This window comes from Leishmania major, chromosome 33 (genome assembly GCF_000002725.2).
Source record: "Leishmania major strain Friedlin complete genome, chromosome 33".
Taxonomy (NCBI): domain Eukaryota; phylum Euglenozoa; class Kinetoplastea; order Trypanosomatida; family Trypanosomatidae; genus Leishmania; species Leishmania major.
The window spans coordinates 780,001-798,010 of NC_007285.2; the positions used below are offsets into that span (position 1 = coordinate 780,001).

General features: G+C 57.1%; 3 protein-coding genes across 3 annotated transcripts; all 3 read left to right on the forward strand.

Moving 5' to 3' along the window:
- Positions 1-3,091: 3,091 nt before the first annotated feature.
- LMJF_33_1690 (putative DNA polymerase delta catalytic subunit) lies at positions 3,092-6,190 on the forward strand (the record flags this gene model as incomplete). Its single annotated transcript, XM_001685878.1, has 1 exon — positions 3,092-6,190. One exon carries the CDS (start codon positions 3,092-3,094, stop codon positions 6,188-6,190), a length of 3,099 nt encoding a protein of 1,032 aa, XP_001685930.1.
- Positions 6,191-7,893: 1,703 nt separating this feature from the next.
- LMJF_33_1700 (putative DNA-dependent ATPase) lies at positions 7,894-11,205 on the forward strand (the record flags this gene model as incomplete). Its single annotated transcript, XM_001685879.1, has 1 exon — positions 7,894-11,205. The coding sequence occupies one exon, from the start codon at positions 7,894-7,896 to the stop codon at positions 11,203-11,205; it is 3,312 nt and encodes a 1,103-aa protein (XP_001685931.1).
- A 3,375-nt stretch (positions 11,206-14,580) lies between these two features.
- Positions 14,581-16,503, forward strand: LMJF_33_1710 (putative protein kinase; the record flags this gene model as incomplete). The annotated part of the gene is made up of 1 exon (XM_001685880.1): positions 14,581-16,503. One exon carries the CDS (start codon positions 14,581-14,583, stop codon positions 16,501-16,503), a length of 1,923 nt encoding a protein of 640 aa, XP_001685932.1.
- Between the last annotated feature and the right edge of the window lie 1,507 nt (positions 16,504-18,010).

The following is an 18,010-nucleotide window of genomic DNA, read 5'->3' on the forward strand; positions in this document are numbered from 1 at the left end:
ATGCTGAGCCTACGAGCCGACAGGAGACCGTGCTTGCCCAGTCCCGCACGGGCACCTGTCCGCACTTTGGATCCCTTCAGTGGCGGGTGACTAGCAGTGACAAGAGGGAGTGCAGCTGGTGTGCTGCCTACCACTGCGCTATCATAGTGATGCCCCCCACCACCAGTGCTTTCCTATGAGGGCGTCCGGCCCCGCGTTGTGCCCGGCATGCTACGCGAGATTTGTGGGTCGCCCTGCGCTCACAGCACACCTGACTGCACGCTGTGATCCTGCACGCAATGACCTGACTACCGACATCTCACTCGCACCGCACGAAGTTCGTCCGTGGGATGTCCACCGCTGCCCCCCTTGCGCCCCTTCAGTGCGGCAGGCTATGAGCTCTTTTTGTGCGCCCGCGCATGCGTATCTGCTGACCCCCTTCCGCCTTACGCAGCCACGTGTGTGGAAAGGGTGCGGATTCAGAAGAGGGCGGAGTGCCTTCAGCTGCCACAGACTCATAGCAGCGTCCCAACTGTCGTGGAACATGCGGGCAGGCCATCTAGACATGCTCTCAGACAACAACGTCGCTCTGAGGAAGGCCCCAGGATGCAGAGATGCGGGCACTGTACGCGCACGCTGTCACACACCGCTGACATGGTGTGCCGCATCTGAACGGGGCATCCAGAGGCCAGAAGAGCAGGAGTGATGCACGAAAAAGGCGCGAAGAGACCCGATACGAATCGGCCCCAAAGCACATGTGCGCGAGGCACGCGGCATCTCCCACGTCTGACGGGATGGGCTGATGCGGCACAGATCCCGGAGGCATGGCGAGGGCGCCGCGAATTTGCACCATCGAGTCCTCCAGACTCCCATGTGAAGATTCTCTGCACTACATTATGGAATGCCGTGGCTGGGGGCGAGTCAGGGAGACGCATGGCACACAGGCAGAGTGTGCAGGGCATCGGAAGGCCCTGGCCTGAGACCGGCCAACTTCCTCCCTAAAATCATCCGGCATGCGCCTGGACCCATCCCCTACCAGCCGTACGGAAGACACCACCGCCTTTGCCCTCGAGCAGGACCCCTGACGCGGCCCTCTTGGATCAAGGCATGCACTTCAGCCGAGCGTGTCGCACTGATCGCGCCGCACGCATCCAAGGAAGTAGCGAGGAACGAGGAGAAGAGCATGCTTGCCACACAGACCTGATTGGACGGCAGAGGACTCGTCCTGGAGGACCAGAGCGTAGCCGTGGTGCAACAGAGGCGAGTGAAGTGTTGTTTTCGTGTGCGTATATTTTCTGATGTGTACGTGGCCGAGTGAAACGCTGCGGAAAGAAAGTTTCTCTGCCGTCCCTGATGGTGGGTGGCGCCTCGGCGCGTGATATCAGGGTCCAGTACCCCCGCCCTGTGCGGGGGAGAAGCCAGGCAGCCCCTATCCCCCGCCAATGCCGCACCGCATCTGGTGGTGGCAGGGTCAGACGCCTACGACGTGGGGAAGTCAGAGCGATGCATCGCTGCTGATGGCAGCGGTCAGGTCGCGGATGACGCCGCGTCGGAGCGACCCGCGACCGTGCACCGGGTTGCGCCATCCATGCTATATGGGCGGAGTGTCAGCGCGACTCGACTGCGACCCGCCCGGCCCTCACTGCCTCCTGCTGTGGGGCGCCTGAGCCACGCCGAGGGATGCGCCGGGTGGCTGCCAGCATAGTTGGGGCAGCGGTGGGGCTGCGTGCGTAGAAGGGGCTGGTAGAGGCTGATGCAGGGTCCGTGCTGAGATGGCTGCGTCGGCGCATGGCTGTGATGCGTGTGTCTCTAGCGCTGCTTCGCGCCACGCGATGGGGGCCTGTGACGGGCCGGGGCTAGCGTGCCCCTTCCGCCCATGCTGTAATGGCGGAATGGGCACGTTGAGAAAAACAAGTGTGTATCAGCAATCTACAAAGTCGATGACGAGGCAGATGGGAAGGTCTCTTTCCAGAGGTACGCTGTTGCGAAAGACATTGTGTTTTTGCGTTGGTGCACTCTACGCACTGATGGGTGTTTTTTTCTCGCAGCAGCAGATGAGTAGCGGGTTCGTCTTCTCTGTGTGAGTCGGGCGCCCCTCCTATTTCATTATGCGGTGGGAACGTTCATTACAGTGTCAGAACAAGCATTTCCCCGTAGAATCACTCTTCTCTATTGAAACTTGCATTGTTCATCTTCCTTTCTTCTGGTGCCGGATGCATGCTCATAGTTTGTGCCCAAGAGCTAGTGTGTGAAACGAAATGAAGCAGATCTCATTTAGAATGATTGACACGCTGTGCGCGCAGCTTCTGCAGGCGAAGCACGACACTGCCAGAGTTGACAAGCTGATCGCTGGCGGCATTCGCCAGTGCATCATCGACAAGGACACGCTGCCCCTCATAATTCAAAGGACTGCCGTGACTCAGGGGGAGTGGTGTCTGGCACTACGCGTGCTGCAGAGCCAGCATCTAGACACTCATCGTGTTCGGAGGGACGATAGTATCTGGGCCATCGTGGACAAGGGGGTGCCAGATAATGCCGCCAGCAAAAACTCTGCGCGAAAGGCGCTGCAGGCAATCTACGGTTCGCGACTGCGAAAACAGTCACCCCCTCTGATCCGCTAAATACTTCCGCTCGTTGTCACTAAGCTGTCTACGACACCCACTAGAGGTACAACGCGACGCATCGTCCCGTGCTTTCTTTTCCACTGCCTGTGGTGTACTGCACTTTAGCGACAGTGAACAAGAATGATCGACTCTCTTCCTAGCTGTCTGGGCAGCGCGCGCGTGTGAACGTGACTTTCGGTACTTCCGTGCTGCCGGTGTTTCTGTCCGTCTGACGGTGCGACATTGCCTACTCCGCTCAACAACCTGAATAGCCTTGCACTCACCTGCTCCTCAGCTCCGCAGCTGTGCCACGTCTTCCCTCTCTCTTCCCTCTTTCTTCTTCTTTCTCTGTCCGCTTGCGCGACGCCGTCTTTCGCTCTGCCAAACTAACCTGAAGGGGCTCGCTGCTCGTTTCTTTCGTTGCAACTCTGATTCGCTGCGGCGGGTGACCTCTTTTCTCCATCACAGCTCTTTCTTCCTTCCTCTCCCGGACACGCACCCTCAGAAAAATGTCGTCCTCTGCCCTGTCGCAGTGGAAGTCGATCGCGCGCTTGCCTCTCCCTTCTTCGTACCTGCAAAAGGACGTGTGCTTTCAGCTCCTCGACTGCTGCCAGACAAAAGGAAACCCGCATGAAACGGTGTCACGTGTTCGTCACAGCGAGGTGCCGGTGGTGCGTCTCTACGGAGTCACCGCCGAGGGGTTCAGCGTGTTGGTTCACTGCTACAACTACGAGCCGTATTTGTGGATCGAGGCGCCACCAAACTGGCTGCCTGTATATTCCCAAGCGTTTATGCGAGAGCTTAACGACCAGCTTAGCAACCAGACTCGCCTACAGGACACCGTTGTGCGAGTGGAGGTGCACCAGCGCCGCAGTCTTATGTACTTCAAAGGCGGTCAGCTGGTGCCGCATCTAAAGATCGTCGTGCAGCTGCCGCAGCACATCCCAAAGTTGCGCAGTCTCCTATCTGACCGCGGCGTATCGTGCCCTGGGGCGTGGGATGGGATTCGCGTCTTCCAGACCTTCGAGTCAAACGTGATTTTCCCGCTGCGCTTCCTCGTCGACAATGACATTGGCGGTAGCAACTGGCTGACGCTGACCTACGGCAAGTTCTTCGCATCCCCCGTCAAGACGTCGACCTGTCAGATTGAGGTGGTGTGTTCGCACGAGGATGTGCAGAACCACGAACCACTGGGGGACTACTTGTCCATCGCGCCTTTCCGCATCCTCTCCATCGACATCGAGTGTCAGGGTCGTAAAGGACTCTTCCCTGAGCCGGAGCATGACCCTGTCATTCAGATTGCCAACCACTGCGTCGAGTACGGGCACGAGTCGGAGCCGCTCACGAAGACCATCTTCACCCTGAAGAGCTGCGCACCGATTGCGGGGGCGCAGGTGCTCTCATACGAAACGGAGGCGGAGATGTTGCTGGCATGGGCCACCTTCATGAAAGCGCTTGACCCCGACATCCTGACGGGCTACAACATCTGCAATTTCGATTTCCCATATCTGCTGAGCCGCGCCACAGCTCTGAAGGCCAGTGACGCATTTCACTACTGGGGTCGACAAGTTCACGAGCGAACGGTGGCGCGCGACAAGAAGTTTCAATCCAAGCAGATGGGCAACCGCGAGTATACGGAGCTGACCTTGGAGGGGCGGATTATTATGGATGCGATGGTGGTGATCCAGCGCGACTACAAGCTGCGCTCCTACTCACTCAACTCGGTATCACAGAACTTTCTTGGTGAGCAGAAGGAGGATGTGCACCACTCCATCATCTCAGACCTGCAGCACGGCGACGAGGAGACGCGCCGCCGCCTCGCTGTGTACTGCCTGAAGGATGCGTTCCTTCCTGTGAAGCTGCTGGATCGGCTCATGTGCATCGTGAACAACGTGGAGATGGCACGCGTAACAGGTGTGCCGGTGGGGTGGCTGCTGGAGCGCGGCCAGCAAATCAAGGTCTTCTCCATGCTCCTGCGCAAGGCCCAGAAGAAGAAGCTGGTGGTGCCGACGGTCGAGTACACAGGTGGCAGCGATCGCGGCTACGAAGGCGCCACCGTCATCGACCCGATCAAAGGCTTCTACAACTGCCCCGTCGCAACGCTCGACTTTGCGTCGCTGTATCCGTCCATCATCATCGCACACAACCTGTGTTACTCAACATTGGTGCGCCCGGCGGACGCGAGGCTGTACCCGGAAGACGCCCTCGATCGATCGCCCACATCGGACGTCTTTGTGAAGAAAGAGGTCTTTCCCGGCATTCTTCCCGAAGTGCTACAAGACTTGCTGGCTGCCCGAAAGCATGCGCGGGCGATGATGAAGGATGTGCCCATGAACTCGCTCGAGTACAAGGTCCTGAACGGGCGCCAGCTTGCGCTGAAGGTTAGCGCCAACTCTGTGTATGGCTTCACGGGTGCTCAGGTGGGCAAGTTACCGTGCCTGGAGATCAGTGCCTCCGTCACGGCGTATGGCCGGCAGATGATTGACAGGACGAAGAACCTCGTTGAGGATCTGTACCCCGGCGCGCGCGTGCTGTACGGCGATACTGACTCTGTGATGGTGAAGTGTGTCACCGACGAGAAGGCGAGCGACAAGGAGCGCCTGCAGGAAGCCATGGATTTTGGCATCGAGGCGGCGGAGAAGGTGTCCAGCAATTTCCTCAAGCCAATCAAGCTCGAATTTGAGAAAGTGTACTTTCCGTACCTACTCATGAACAAGAAGCGCTACGCAGGCTTGCTGTGGACGAACACGGATCGATTTGACAAGCTGGATGCCAAGGGTATTGAGACTGTGCGCCGAGACAACTGCCCTCTTGTCGCACGCATGGTCTCCGGCGTGCTGAACCGCATTCTCATTCACCGCTCCGTCGAGAGCGCTGTCGAGTTTGTGAAAGGCACGATCAGCGACCTGCTGCTGAACCGACTCGACATATCGAATTTGGTGATCACCAAGGCCTTCTCCAAGGCGGAGGATGAGTATGCCGGTGCCCAGGCACACATCGCCCTTGTGGAGCGCATGCGGCAGCGCGACCCCGCCTCAGCGCCGACCATTGGCGACCGTGTGGCGTACGTTATTATTAAGGCAGCCAAGGGTGCCAAGGCGTACGAGCGAAGTGAGGACCCCATCTACGTGCTCGACAACAATATCCCAATCGACACACAGTACTATCTCGAGCATCAGCTGGCTCCGCCGATTCTGCGCGTGTTTGAAGGTGTACTGGACGACCCCAGCGTGCTCATCAAAGGAGACCACACACGCCACATCGCTATCTCCGCCCCGAGCAAGAATGCCGGTGGGTTGATGAGGTTCGTGAAGGTTCAGCTGCAGTGCATCTCGTGCCGCGCCGTCATCAAAGCAGGCGCGTTGTGTGACAACTGCCAAGACAAGGCACCTGAGGTGTATGGCAAGATTGTAGCGAAGCGCAACCATTACGAAGCAATTTACTCGCAGGTGTGGACGCAGTGCCAGCAGTGTCAGGGATCGCTGAATCAAGAGGTGATCTGCTCTAGCCGCGACTGCCCGGTGTTCTACATGCGCAAGAAGGTGCAGAAGGATTTGCACGAGCAGCAGGTGCTCCTCGATCGTTTTGGCGTTGTGGACGACTGGTAAAAAGCAGTTATGAAGCCACAGAGGTGATTGCTTTCGGTGCCTCTGTGCTGCACCTTCTTCTGCAGCCTTTTACTTGATACTTCCATGCCCCGGATGAAAGGGGTGCACCTCGGCGCGTGATATCAGGGTCCAGTACCCCCGCCCTGTGCGGGGGAGAAGCCAGGCAGCCCCTATCCCCCGCCAATGCCGCACCGCATCTGGTGGTGGCAGGGTCAGACGCCTACGACGTGGGGAAGTCAGAGCGATGCATCGCTGCTGATGGCGGCGGTCAGGTCGTGGATGACGCCGCGTCGGAGCGACCCGCGACCGTGCACCGGGTTGCGCCATCCATGCTATATGGGCGGAGTATCAGCGCGACTCGACTGCGACCCGCCCGGCCCTCACTGCCTCCTGCTGTGGGGCGCCTGAGCCACGCTGAGGGATGCGCCGGGTGGCTGTCGGCATAGTTGGGGCAGCGGTGGGGCTGCGTGCGTAGAAGGGGCTGGTAGAGGCTGATGCAGGGTCCGTGCTGAGATGGCTGCGTCGGCGCATGGCTGTGATGCGTGTGTCTCTAGCGCTGCTTCGCGCCACGCGATGAGGGCCTGTGACGGGCCGGGGCTAGCGTGCCCCTTCCGCCCATGCTGTAATGGCGGAATGGGCACGTTGAAGAAAAAAGGCAAATGCTGCCATACATGCTCAGCAAGAGTGCTGTCCGGCTTGGCTGAGCATCGTTTCATGCATAGAGAGAGAGAGAAGGGCGGCATCCGCGATGGGCCTGAGCAGTGGCGCGTACAGCTTGTAGGCTGCGGGCACGACTTTTCGTATTGTGTTCCCCGTCGGGTACATTTTTGGCTTCGTTCGTCTCGAGATTAGTGCCCGGTGTCTCTCTCTTTGTGCGCATATATATATATATATATATATATATATATAGACAAGGAGCGCACTCGTGTGTCAGCGTGCGAACGGGTGTGTATGTGCGTGTTTAGTGGGTGCTTGGGTGTTTTTGGCCAGTCGCCGAAGGGCAAACTGTTTGAATGTGCCGATGTGTGGCTTTTGCCCTCATAGAGGGGACGGTGAGGGGAAAAATAAATGGAGCAGGCTGCAGGTGTACGCACGCGTTCGCAAGGTAGCAAAAGGGAAAACGAACAGGGGTAAAGGCCGAAGGGGGAAGGTGTATATGCGCTGTGGAGGGCAGCTGTTTTCCCACTCTCACCACCTTAGCAGGTGATGATGAAACTGTGGTACTGACCCTGAGGAGAGTGCACGGAGTCCAGTGAGGCGGCGACCTTTGTATGCCCTTCTATTTCCTCTCTGCATCTGCCAACCTTTCTCGCTTGCCGTCCATGCCTCTCTTTCACATTTCTGCCTACTGTTTTGGATGTTTGTGTGCGCGTGTGTGGGCCGGTTCCCCGGAGTGCTCAGCGCAAGTGCTATTTTGAAAGCTTGGGGACACTCAGAAGGGAAAGAGATCAAGGCGACACCGCCCACATACATCAGTGAAAAAGGGTTTCTTGCGCAGTGCACCCATTCGCGCACAAGCACGCACGTTTGTGTATGCTACCCTTGGTTAGAGCCATTTTTTTCTCCGCATACAGTGATACCTGCATTAAGCACATTAATCGCAGTCCCCAGCGTATTGTATATAGAAGTCACCGCAGTCCTCCACTCGTGCTCTTTGCCGGCAACATTGCCTTTTCACGCACCCCCAATTTTCCGGCGGTAAGATGGCGGCAGCGATTGCACGCAGGGTCCGCATACGGCAAGACCTGCATAACACGCCGGCGTTTGAGCGAGACATGAATGACGTGGCAGCACAGGACTTATACGAGCAAATTCTTCTCAGTAGCATTCGCAGCGGCAGCGATCCGAATGCAAAGGCAGTGGTTGAGGTGTACGAGGGCTACATGGAGCCGAGCTACGACCCGGTAAAGGGCGCGAGCGTGGCTGCTAGCCATCGACAGGTAATTCAGGAGATCTACAGGGAGCGCGAGGTTATCATCCGCACCCTGCGCTCCTCAGAGGAGCACCGCGAGCTTTCCGCCTTCGACCGGCTTCTGCGAGAGACCGAGTTCTACACCGGCGTTCGGGAGTGGAAGGGGGCATCGGCGCGCGGCCCGCGCAGTCGACTGTACCGTCACGCCAGCCGCGACAACGAGGAGGATTCGACCGGGTTCGACATGATGCACCTAACGGAGACGCCGTCTTACATCCGCGGAAAGCTGCGCCCGTATCAGATCGAGGGCGTGAACTGGTTGCTCGGCCTCTTCGCGCGCGGTGTGAATGGGATTTTGGCAGATGAGATGGGACTGGGTAAAACCTTCCAGACCATCGCCACTATTGCGTACCTCAAGTTCACTGTAGGGATGCCGGGCCCGCATCTGGTTGTGTGCCCGAAGTCTGTGATGGGGAACTGGTACCGCGAGTTCAAGCACTGGTGCCCCGGGCTCTTGGTGTACAAGTTCCACGCCTCTAGTGATATTCGGCCAAGCATTGTCAAGGCTCACTTGCACCCTACCGATCGCATCAAGTACGACGTCATTGTGACGACCTTTGAGATGGTTCTGGATGAGCTCAACTTGTTTAAGCGCATTGCGTGGCAGTACTTGATCGTCGATGAGGCCCACAAGCTGAAGAACGAGGAGGGGCGTGCACACACGGCGCTCGACTCTCTGCAGACGTCGCACCGACTCATTATCACCGGCACGCCTCTGCAAAACAACCTCAAGGAGCTATGGGCGCTGCTACACTTCCTGGCACCACGCTTGTTCAACGACTCGGAATCCTTCGACACGTGGTTCGACACCACGTCGGGCCAGCAGGACGCCAACGTCATGTCAAACCTGCACAAGATCCTCGCTCCCCTCATGATCCGTCGTCTCAAAGCTGATGTGAGCACTGGCATTCCGCCAAAGAAGGAGATTTACGTTTCGTGCCAGCTCTCCAAGAAACAGAGAGAGTGGTACATGAACGTTCTTGCGAAGGACGCCGAGGTGCTGAACAAGGCCGGCGGCAGCGTTGCCTCTCTGACGAATGTCATGATGAGCCTTCGAAAAGTGATCAATCATCCTTACCTCATGGATGGCGGCGAGGAGGGGCCTCCGTTTGTCACGGATGAAAAGTTGGTGCGAACCAGTGGCAAGATGGTCATCCTGGACAAGCTGCTGCACCGATTGAGGGCTGATGTGCAGGGCAGGCACAAGGTGCTCATCTTCTCCCAGTTCACCTCGATGCTTAACATTTTGGAGGACTACTGCAACATGCGCGGCTTCATGTACTGTCGCATCGATGGCAACACCAGTGGCTACGACAGAGATTCCCAGATGGCATCTTTCAACTCCCCCTCAAGCGACTACTTCATTTTTCTGCTATCCACCCGCGCTGGCGGTCTCGGCATCAACCTTCAGGCTGCGAATCACGTCATTCTGTACGACTCCGACTGGAACCCGCAGATGGATTTGCAGGCGCAAGATCGCGCGCATCGCATCGGCCAGAAACGCAGCGTCCGCGTCTACCGCTTCGTCACAGACGGTACGCTGGAAGAAAAGATGTACCGCCGTGCCCTAAAGAAGCTCTACCTGGATGCGGTAGTGGTGCAGCAGGGCCGACTGCAGTCAAAGGCGACAAATCAGGCCACCAAGGAGGAGCTGCTGTCCATGATCACGTTTGGCGCCGAGGAGATTTTTAAAACACGTCATGAGGACGTTACGGAGGCCGATATCGATCGTCTACTCGATGAGGGAGAGACGATCTCGAACCAGCTGACGAACGACGCCAAGCAGCAGGTACAAATGTCCCTCGCCAGCTTTCAGCTTGGTGCGGAGGAGGCGAACATTTACGATTTTGAGGGCGTAAGCTACAAGACCGGCGCCGAGTCGCGCATTTTGCACCTCAGGCTGAGCTTGCCGGTGAGCCAAGCGGAGTTGCAGGCACAGTGCTCGCAGTACGGAGAGGTGATCAAGGCCGTTCTGCACCCCAACCTGAAGGAGGCGCTGGTTTACTTCCGCTCAACCAGTGGCGCCATGGAGGCCAAGGCGAAGCTGCCCTACGAATCGGCCTTCGCTAGCCGAGACTCGCAGACAGTGGTGTCAAGTGACATGATTGCGGAGTGCATCGGCGTGGGCGAGAAACTGGGCCGCGGGCATCGCATGCGTGAGCCGGTGCAGCTCTTCACGGAGGCGGATGTGGAGTCCATGCAGAAGAAGGCGACCAAGGCACCGCCGCTGAAGCTGCCGAAGCTCCCCAAGTTTCACCCGTACCAGCTGTACAACGCAAAGCGGCTGACGGAGCTGCACAACACTGAGGTGGCGCTGATGGTGCGCAACTGGAAGCGCAAGTACGAGGAGAAGAGCGACGCGCAGAAGAGCAAGGAGAGCAACGAGGAGGGGGCTTGCGACGAGGCAGACGGCAAAGCCGAGGACGAAGACGAGCTCCTGACCGAGGTGGAGCAAGAGGAGCGAGAGCGGCTGCTGAGCGAGGGCTTCCCGACCTGGACCTTCTACGAGTACCGCTCGGTAGTGTCAGCCCTTACCAGCGGAAAGATGGATCTCACCGACTACGCTGCCATCGCCGCTGCAGTGGGTGGAACCAAGACGGTGGGCGAAGTGCGTGACTACGTGGTTGCCCTGCTGGAGCGTGGTGAGCAGTGCATCAAGAAGTTCGCCCTCGTGGAGGAGCGCATCAAGAAGGCGAAGTTGAGGCGCGAAGCGAAAGAGAACGTCTTCAAAGCCGCTAAGTGGAAGGTGGAGACGTGCGAGCACCCAGAGAAGGAGCTCACCTTTAAGGCGCGCGGCAACGTAGCCCTTGATCGGGAAATCTTTCTCATGGCCTACGAGACTGGGTTCAAGGCGAACAACACGAGCGAGCTGGTGCGTACTCGCCCCCAGCACATCTTCAATGTCTGGTATCAGTCCCGCCCCGACGGCTTCTTTAGCAAGCGTTTGCACACATTGATGAAGTCAGTGCAACGAGAGTGGGAGAAGCCGGCGGACGATGACGGCGCCATGCCAAGTAAGGGTCACCGTCGCCTGGAAATTTGAGCACATTGCTTCCTTCTCTTCATGATTGCGTTCCGTTGCATCGCTGGCGATTGGCAGGACTCGGACACCGCTCTTCGGCTGCGTCGCCGGCGTCTGATGACACGCATCGATGCTGGACTGCATTCACGATGCCATGTCCTTCTCCACCCTCCCTTATGCTTCCCTTCTTGCTTTACCTGGTGCTCTCAAAGACGCAGAGGTTGTTAAACAATGAAGCGCAGAAAGAGGGAGAAGGAGAGGCTAGGGCAGGTGCCCACATGACAGTGCTTGACATCCGCGTGCGTGCGTACATGTGTGGGGCAACAAATGGGAAAGGCTTTGTGTACTGCGCGCTTACCCGCGCCGTTTTGGTGCTTCTTTCGTCTCTGGCGTGACCGAGCTCACCACCTGTTTCCTTTCTCACTTTGCGCACTTGCAACTGACTACACGCTACGGTAGAGGCCTGCGAAGGAAGGATGGGGGATGCCAAAGTCTTGCCTCTCTTTTCCTGCCCCCCCCCCCCCCCCAACTGAGAACAGAAGAAACAAACAAGGCACTGGTCTTGTCAGGGTGGTGACCGGCGAGTGCATGGTGGTGCTTCTTCCATTTTGTGGTGTCGCGCATCCGTCCACCTCTTTCTCTTCTTCCCAGGCTTCTTCTTTTTCGCACACGTCAGCCACGGGCGCTTGAGGGCTTTGCTCCCCCCCGGCATCGCATTTCAAACGAGTGCTGCTGCTCTCTTGTACGGGGAGGGGGGGGCTCTCAGCTGCTCCTGTCGGGCAGCTTTCGGCCGCGACATACGTGTGTGTGTGCGCGTGGGGCGGAGTAGCTCTCTTTTACTCCCTCTTATGTGGGGGAAGATGCCGACTTGTTTTGCTATCTTGTCTGTGAGCTCCAGTCGCCCCCACCCCGGCCCGCGGCCCCCATCGTGTCCTCCGCGGCGTGAGACATGAGGGGTGGGGAAGGGCGGACCCTGCGCCTTTGCGGAAGGCATGGAGACGAAAAGCAGCAATGCCGTGAGTGGCGTACGGGGCGGAGCCTCCCCCCCCCCCCTGGCCCTTCCTGGCGATGTCTAGCGCCTTCTCAACATCGCCCACGTTAAGCAAGAAAATGCGGATGGGGCCCGTCAACGGGATAGCTTGCCTTCCTCTGTTTCCCTTTCTCCCTGATCTCACACTAGCCAGGGTAGGGAATATTCACACACTCGCTCGCTCTCTCTCCTCTGCGCCCTTGTTTTTGTTTTCCTGCCGCTCAGCTGCTGTATGCTACATTGCGAAAGGACGTGTTGTCAAGCAGCTGTGCCGAGAGGACAAAATCGTCGTTGGGCTTTATGGAGCGTGCCACATCACAAAGCGGAAAAGTCGGTGCTCTCCTGATGGCACCGAGGACAGGGGTGCTTTCATCACCTTGACGCCATTAGCACGCAGATGCGCAGCGGAAGCAAACCCCTCTTGCGCTGGTATACTTGTTGAGCGCAAACAACGGAAGCCTGCTCTCACTAGTCCCACCGTACAACTCCTCTTCGGTGCCGATTCCCTCTTTTGTCGTCATGCGCCATGCGTGAATTCGTGATGCCCCCTCCATATTCATCGTTCTCTCTCGCTCTTCTTTTTTTTTCTTCCTTCTCTCTCCGTTCTTCTGTGCGTCTCACCGTTTCGTCTCCCCTGTTCTCACGCTGCACTTGATACTTTCCGTCGGGTGGTGGTGGGGTGATGTCACCTACATAACCACCAATGCGGCATTTTTCGTCACACGTCTGCCATGTTCCCTGCTCACACACACGCGCCAACGGACGCTTGATCGAAACGAGTTTCTCCCCTTCAGCTTCGCGGAAGGAAGGGACGATCAAGCAGAGAAAACAGATATCCAAGCAAACACGCTTGAAAACCCCTCAAAACCCACCCGCACACAAGGAAGGCACTATAGTTGCTCATCTCCACTTCTTCTCGTAGCCGTTTCCGCTACTACTGCTGTGTTGGCGATACAGCCTTACTGTCTGATTTATCCTAGTATTGGACGCAGTGCTCACAGTGCTGCGTCGTTCTCTCTCTCCCCCTCCATCTGGTTCAACACTTCTGCCGCTTTGATTTTTTCTTCGTTTATTATTATCTTGCTGCGTCCTCTTCTTTCGTGTGTTGTGGCGTCTGTGCTGCTTCATCACTGACTCCTATAATCCGCTTGCTTGCCCCCCCCCCCTTCCCCTCCTCTCCCTCCTTCTCTCTTTTCGTTACTTAAAGTGTGGACTCGCTCTTGTTAGTCGTTGTGTTATTCTGCGTGTGTCCGTGTGCACGTTGACGAGATTGCTGTGCTTTTCATATACCTCTTTGTTAGCTGCGGGTTCCCATTTCCTTTGCGTACTGCTGTGTTGGATTGAACTGTGTGCGCGTGTGTGTATCTCGATCGTCTCATCTCGCGAGAGGGGATACGCTCGCAGAAGGATTGTCGTGCTGCCTTTTTTTTTTCCGTTCCTTCATTCACCTGTCGCGTACAAGGAAAGCGGAGAGCAGCAGTTACGCATTGGGCATGCCTAGCAAGAGAAGAGAGCGAAAGGAAGACGAGTACCCCTTCCCCCACCCACCCCTGCCACAACGATCAAAACACACACGCACACGCACGCAGGCGTGTTGGTACTTCTCACTGTAGCCCATATATATATATATATATATATATATATGCATGCGGGTGTGTGAGTGAGTGAGTGAGAGTGTGTGTGTGTGTGCGTGTGTGTGTGCAGGTGTACATGTACCTCGTCAAATTGTAGAAGGTAACACTGGTTTCACGCTTGTTTAACCTGGTCATCTCTTTCCCTGCCCCCCCCCCAATTCACATCGCGCACGCGCTTTTTGACTTCTCTCTCTCTCTCCCTCTCTCTTTTTTTTTTGTTTGTCTGGTGTTCGCTTCACGTTGTCATTTTCGAACGAACTGGCTTTTCCTTACGTATTATTATTATTATTATTGTATCTTCCACGTGGAATTTGCTAGGGGACACTTGACGCAGCCACTTTCTGTATCGACTCTGCCGTTTTATACACGAGCCCACAGAAGTTTACTCAAACCGACTTTGGATTGTCACCGTTTCTGTCCCGGCGTGCTGCACCCAACGCCTCGTAGTGGGGAGAGGGGGGCACCAAGCTTGTGTTGTACGCCAATCTGGCCTGTATGTGTGTGTGTGTGTGTGTGTGGGTTACCTAGCACCCTCTGAGCCTATTCAACAGCCATCTCACCGTGCACACGTGGCGCCATCTGTTTCACCTCTTCTGTTCTGCTGAGCTCTGCACATTAGCGTGTTCTCTCGTTTGGGCTGTGTACTTCATCACTCTGCACTGTCCGGTATCTGACCTTTACTCATTGCTACGACATATTTTGCTCGTTTTGCTTGCTAGATAGGCGCCAGATATGTCCAAGGAGGCGGCCAAGACTCCGAGGGAGGATGGCGGCGTGGCGAAGAAGGGTGACAGCAAGACACCGAAGAAGCTGATCGGCGGTCACATCGAGCTCGGTCACGTGCTCGGCGTTGGCGGTTTTGGCAAGGTCTACAACGCGTATGATGTGACAAAGAAGGTACATGTGGCAGTGAAGATGATTGACAAGGCACTGGTACGCAGCAGCGGCATCCAGTCCTACGTGGAGCGTGAAATCGCAATGATGCGCAAGATGAAGAACCAACATGTGGTGCGTCTTCTGGAGGCCATCGAGACATCCAAGGCGTACAACCTTGTCATGGAACTGGCCCCGAACGGGGAGCTTTTCGACAAAATTGTGGACTTGAAACGCTTCGACGAGGAAACAGCGCGCAACTACTTCCAGCAGCTTATCTGTGCGGTGCACTACTGCCACCGTATGAACATCGTCCACCGTGATCTGAAGGCTGAGAACTTGCTGCTCGGTGAGAACAACGTGCTGAAGGTGTGCGACTTTGGACTCTCCCGCTACACGAAGGAGGGCCGTTTCAACGACCACGAGGTGCTCTTCACCTCGCTGGCAGGCAGTATTGATTACCAGGCGCCCGAGGTGCTCAAGGAGCGGGGGTATGAGGGAGACTCGTGCGACATGTGGAGCTGTGGCTGCGTTCTCTTCTTCATGCTCTGCGGCTACCTTCCCTTCACGGACCGCTCAGACGGACTCACACGCAAGCGCATTATGAGCTGCCAATACAATAAGACAAGTCGCTACCTCCCGGAGCAGGCTGCCGATCTCATCGCTCATCTGCTAGTCCCCTTCCCCTCCGCACGCTATACGACCTCGGATGTGATTCAGCACCCATGGTTCCGTGTCAACCTCGATCCCAGTATGTTCCCTGACGACAATGTGGTATCAACACCAATGAGCCCACTTGGCAACGGCGAGTTCATTCAGCGCGTCATCACCCCTCAGATGAGCTCCGGTAGCTTTGGTGCGGCTCCGTCGCCCACCACCAGCAAGGCGGACGAGATGCACCAGGCATTCCAGAGCTGCAACATTACCGGTGACGGCTTCCTCAACAAGGAGGAGGTGCGCGACGCCCTCATAAAGCTCAATGGCGGTAATCAGGTGACGGAGCAGGAGGTGAAGGATTTCATGAGCAACTTTCAGGTGGACCAGGAGGGCCGCATTACGGAGGAAGAGTTTGTGATGGGGTGGACGAAGCACCAAAACGACCTCGGCTCAAAGTACGACCTCTCTAAGATGGCACACCTGTTCCACTACGACTTAGAAAAGGAATTCCTGCAAGTAGTGCGCGAGGCCTTCGATTTGATCGACTCCGAGCACTCGGGCATCATCACCAAGGAGAAGCTCAAGAGCTTGAACTTGGGCCTGACCGACAAAGATGCTGAGTCTGCATTCTCTTCGATGGACACGGAGCACAAGGGCCTTTCCTCCCTCACTTTCGAGGGCTTTGTGGGCCTCTGCTTGCAGTACGACTTCTTCAAAAACCACCCACTCGCCATCCGCTTGCGCCGGCTAAACGCCTTCTTCGAGGCCACTGAGCACGCCGCCTTCCGCGCCTCGTTGAACACCGGCTACACGGTTGCGGGCCAGCGCGAAGTGATCAAGGCGCTCCTCCTGAGCAAGCAGGAGTCTCTTTCGACCGCCTTCGAGGAGGGCGATGGGAACGGCTTTCTCTACGGCACCTACACCCAAGACTCCAAGAAGGTACTGGAGATCGGCGTGCGTCTGCTCCCCGCGGCAGCCGGCTATACCAAGGTAATTGTGTACCGCATTGGCGGCAAGACCATTGAGTTCCACAAGTGGTTTCTCGACCTGCGACGACTGATGAAAGATGAGCTGCTACGCTGCGAGGAGGACACGGCGGTGAAGGGCGAGCCGGAGTTGATGTGATTCGGTTTCTCTTGTCTTTCATCTTTCTGTGAGCTTTATTACCATCTCACTCTTTGAGCGCCCCCTCCCCCTCCTCACGTGAAACCCCGTTGTCCTCCGGATTTCGTGTGCCCCCCCCCCTCTCCCTCTCTCTCTCCCTCCTGTGTGTGCGCGTTTGTGTGTGCAAAACTAGGTTTTCTCTCTCTCTCTCTCTCGTTTTTGTTACCGTTGTTTGTTTGCTTTGCAAAGGGTTCAAGCAGTGTGACATCACGTAGTGTTACTCCGTCTTTGCTTGGCTCTGCTTTTTTCAACAACAACAAAAACTTCTTGGGTACTGACTCACCTTGGCGACAGGGGGCACTGCGGCGCGTGATATCAGGGTCCAGTACCCCCGCCCTGTGCGGGGGAGAAGCCAGGCAGCCCCTATCCCCCGCCAATGCCGCACCGCATCTGGTGGTGGCAGGGTCAGACGCCTACGACGTGGGGAAGTCAGAGCGCTGCATCGCTGCTGATGGCGGCGGTCAGGTCGTGGATGGCGCCGCGTCGGAGCGACCCGCGACCGTGCACCGGGTTGCGCCATCCATGCTATATGGGCGGAGTATCAGCGCGACTCGACTGCGACCCGCCCGGCCCTCACTGCCTCCTGCTGTGGGGCGCCTGAGCCACGCCGAGGGATGCGCCGGGTGGCTGCCGGCATAGTTGGGGCAGCGGTGGGGCTGCGTGCGTAGAAGGGGCTGGTAGAGGCTGATGCGGGGTCCGTGCTGAGATGGCTGCGTCGGCGCATGGCTGTGATGCGTGTGTCTCTAGCGCTGCTTCGCACCACGCGATGGGGGCCTGTGACGGGCCGAGGCTAGCGTGCCCCTTCCGCCCATGCTGTAATGGCGGAGAATGGACCGTATGAGAGCATCGAGTGGCTCACACGTCGCTTCATCGTCCCCCCCCTTTTCCCAAAAAAAAAACGCGCAATGACTAATTGTCAGGCAGTCTGCTTCGATGAATGCAGTGAGAAAGGAGAAGTGCCGGGGTGCCGGCGCGGGAGACAGGGGCATGACGAGGCGACTGTGGCACTGTGGCGAAGGGCAGAAGGGTAGCGAAGGCGACTTTGGGGCGCTGTCGGCGTTGGTTTCTCGAGGAGGAAAACGGAAGGGGGAGGAAGAGAGGTGTGTGTGTGTGTGGGGGGGAGAGATGGAAGGGACGCTTCCCGTTTCCCTCACCCGAGACGGAAACGCCCCACCCCCGACTTTCTCCTTATGACTCATGCACGTACTTCCGCAGACTCGCTGTCGAGAAGCACGCCAGCGTTTCTTGGTTCCTTATGCCGTACCCCAGTCAACTCGAGGTCTACCCTTACGTGGTAGCTTAGTTTTTGAAGTTTGCCTCTCTGTCTACCGCTGCGTCTCTCGTTCTCTCCTCCCATCTTCCCCCTCTTTTTTTTTGTTTCCTTCCCCATTTTTGCTGAGCCCTTACTAGTTGTGCGCAGGCATCTACCGTTTTGTACTTCTGTATGTATATGTGTGTGTGTGTGCGT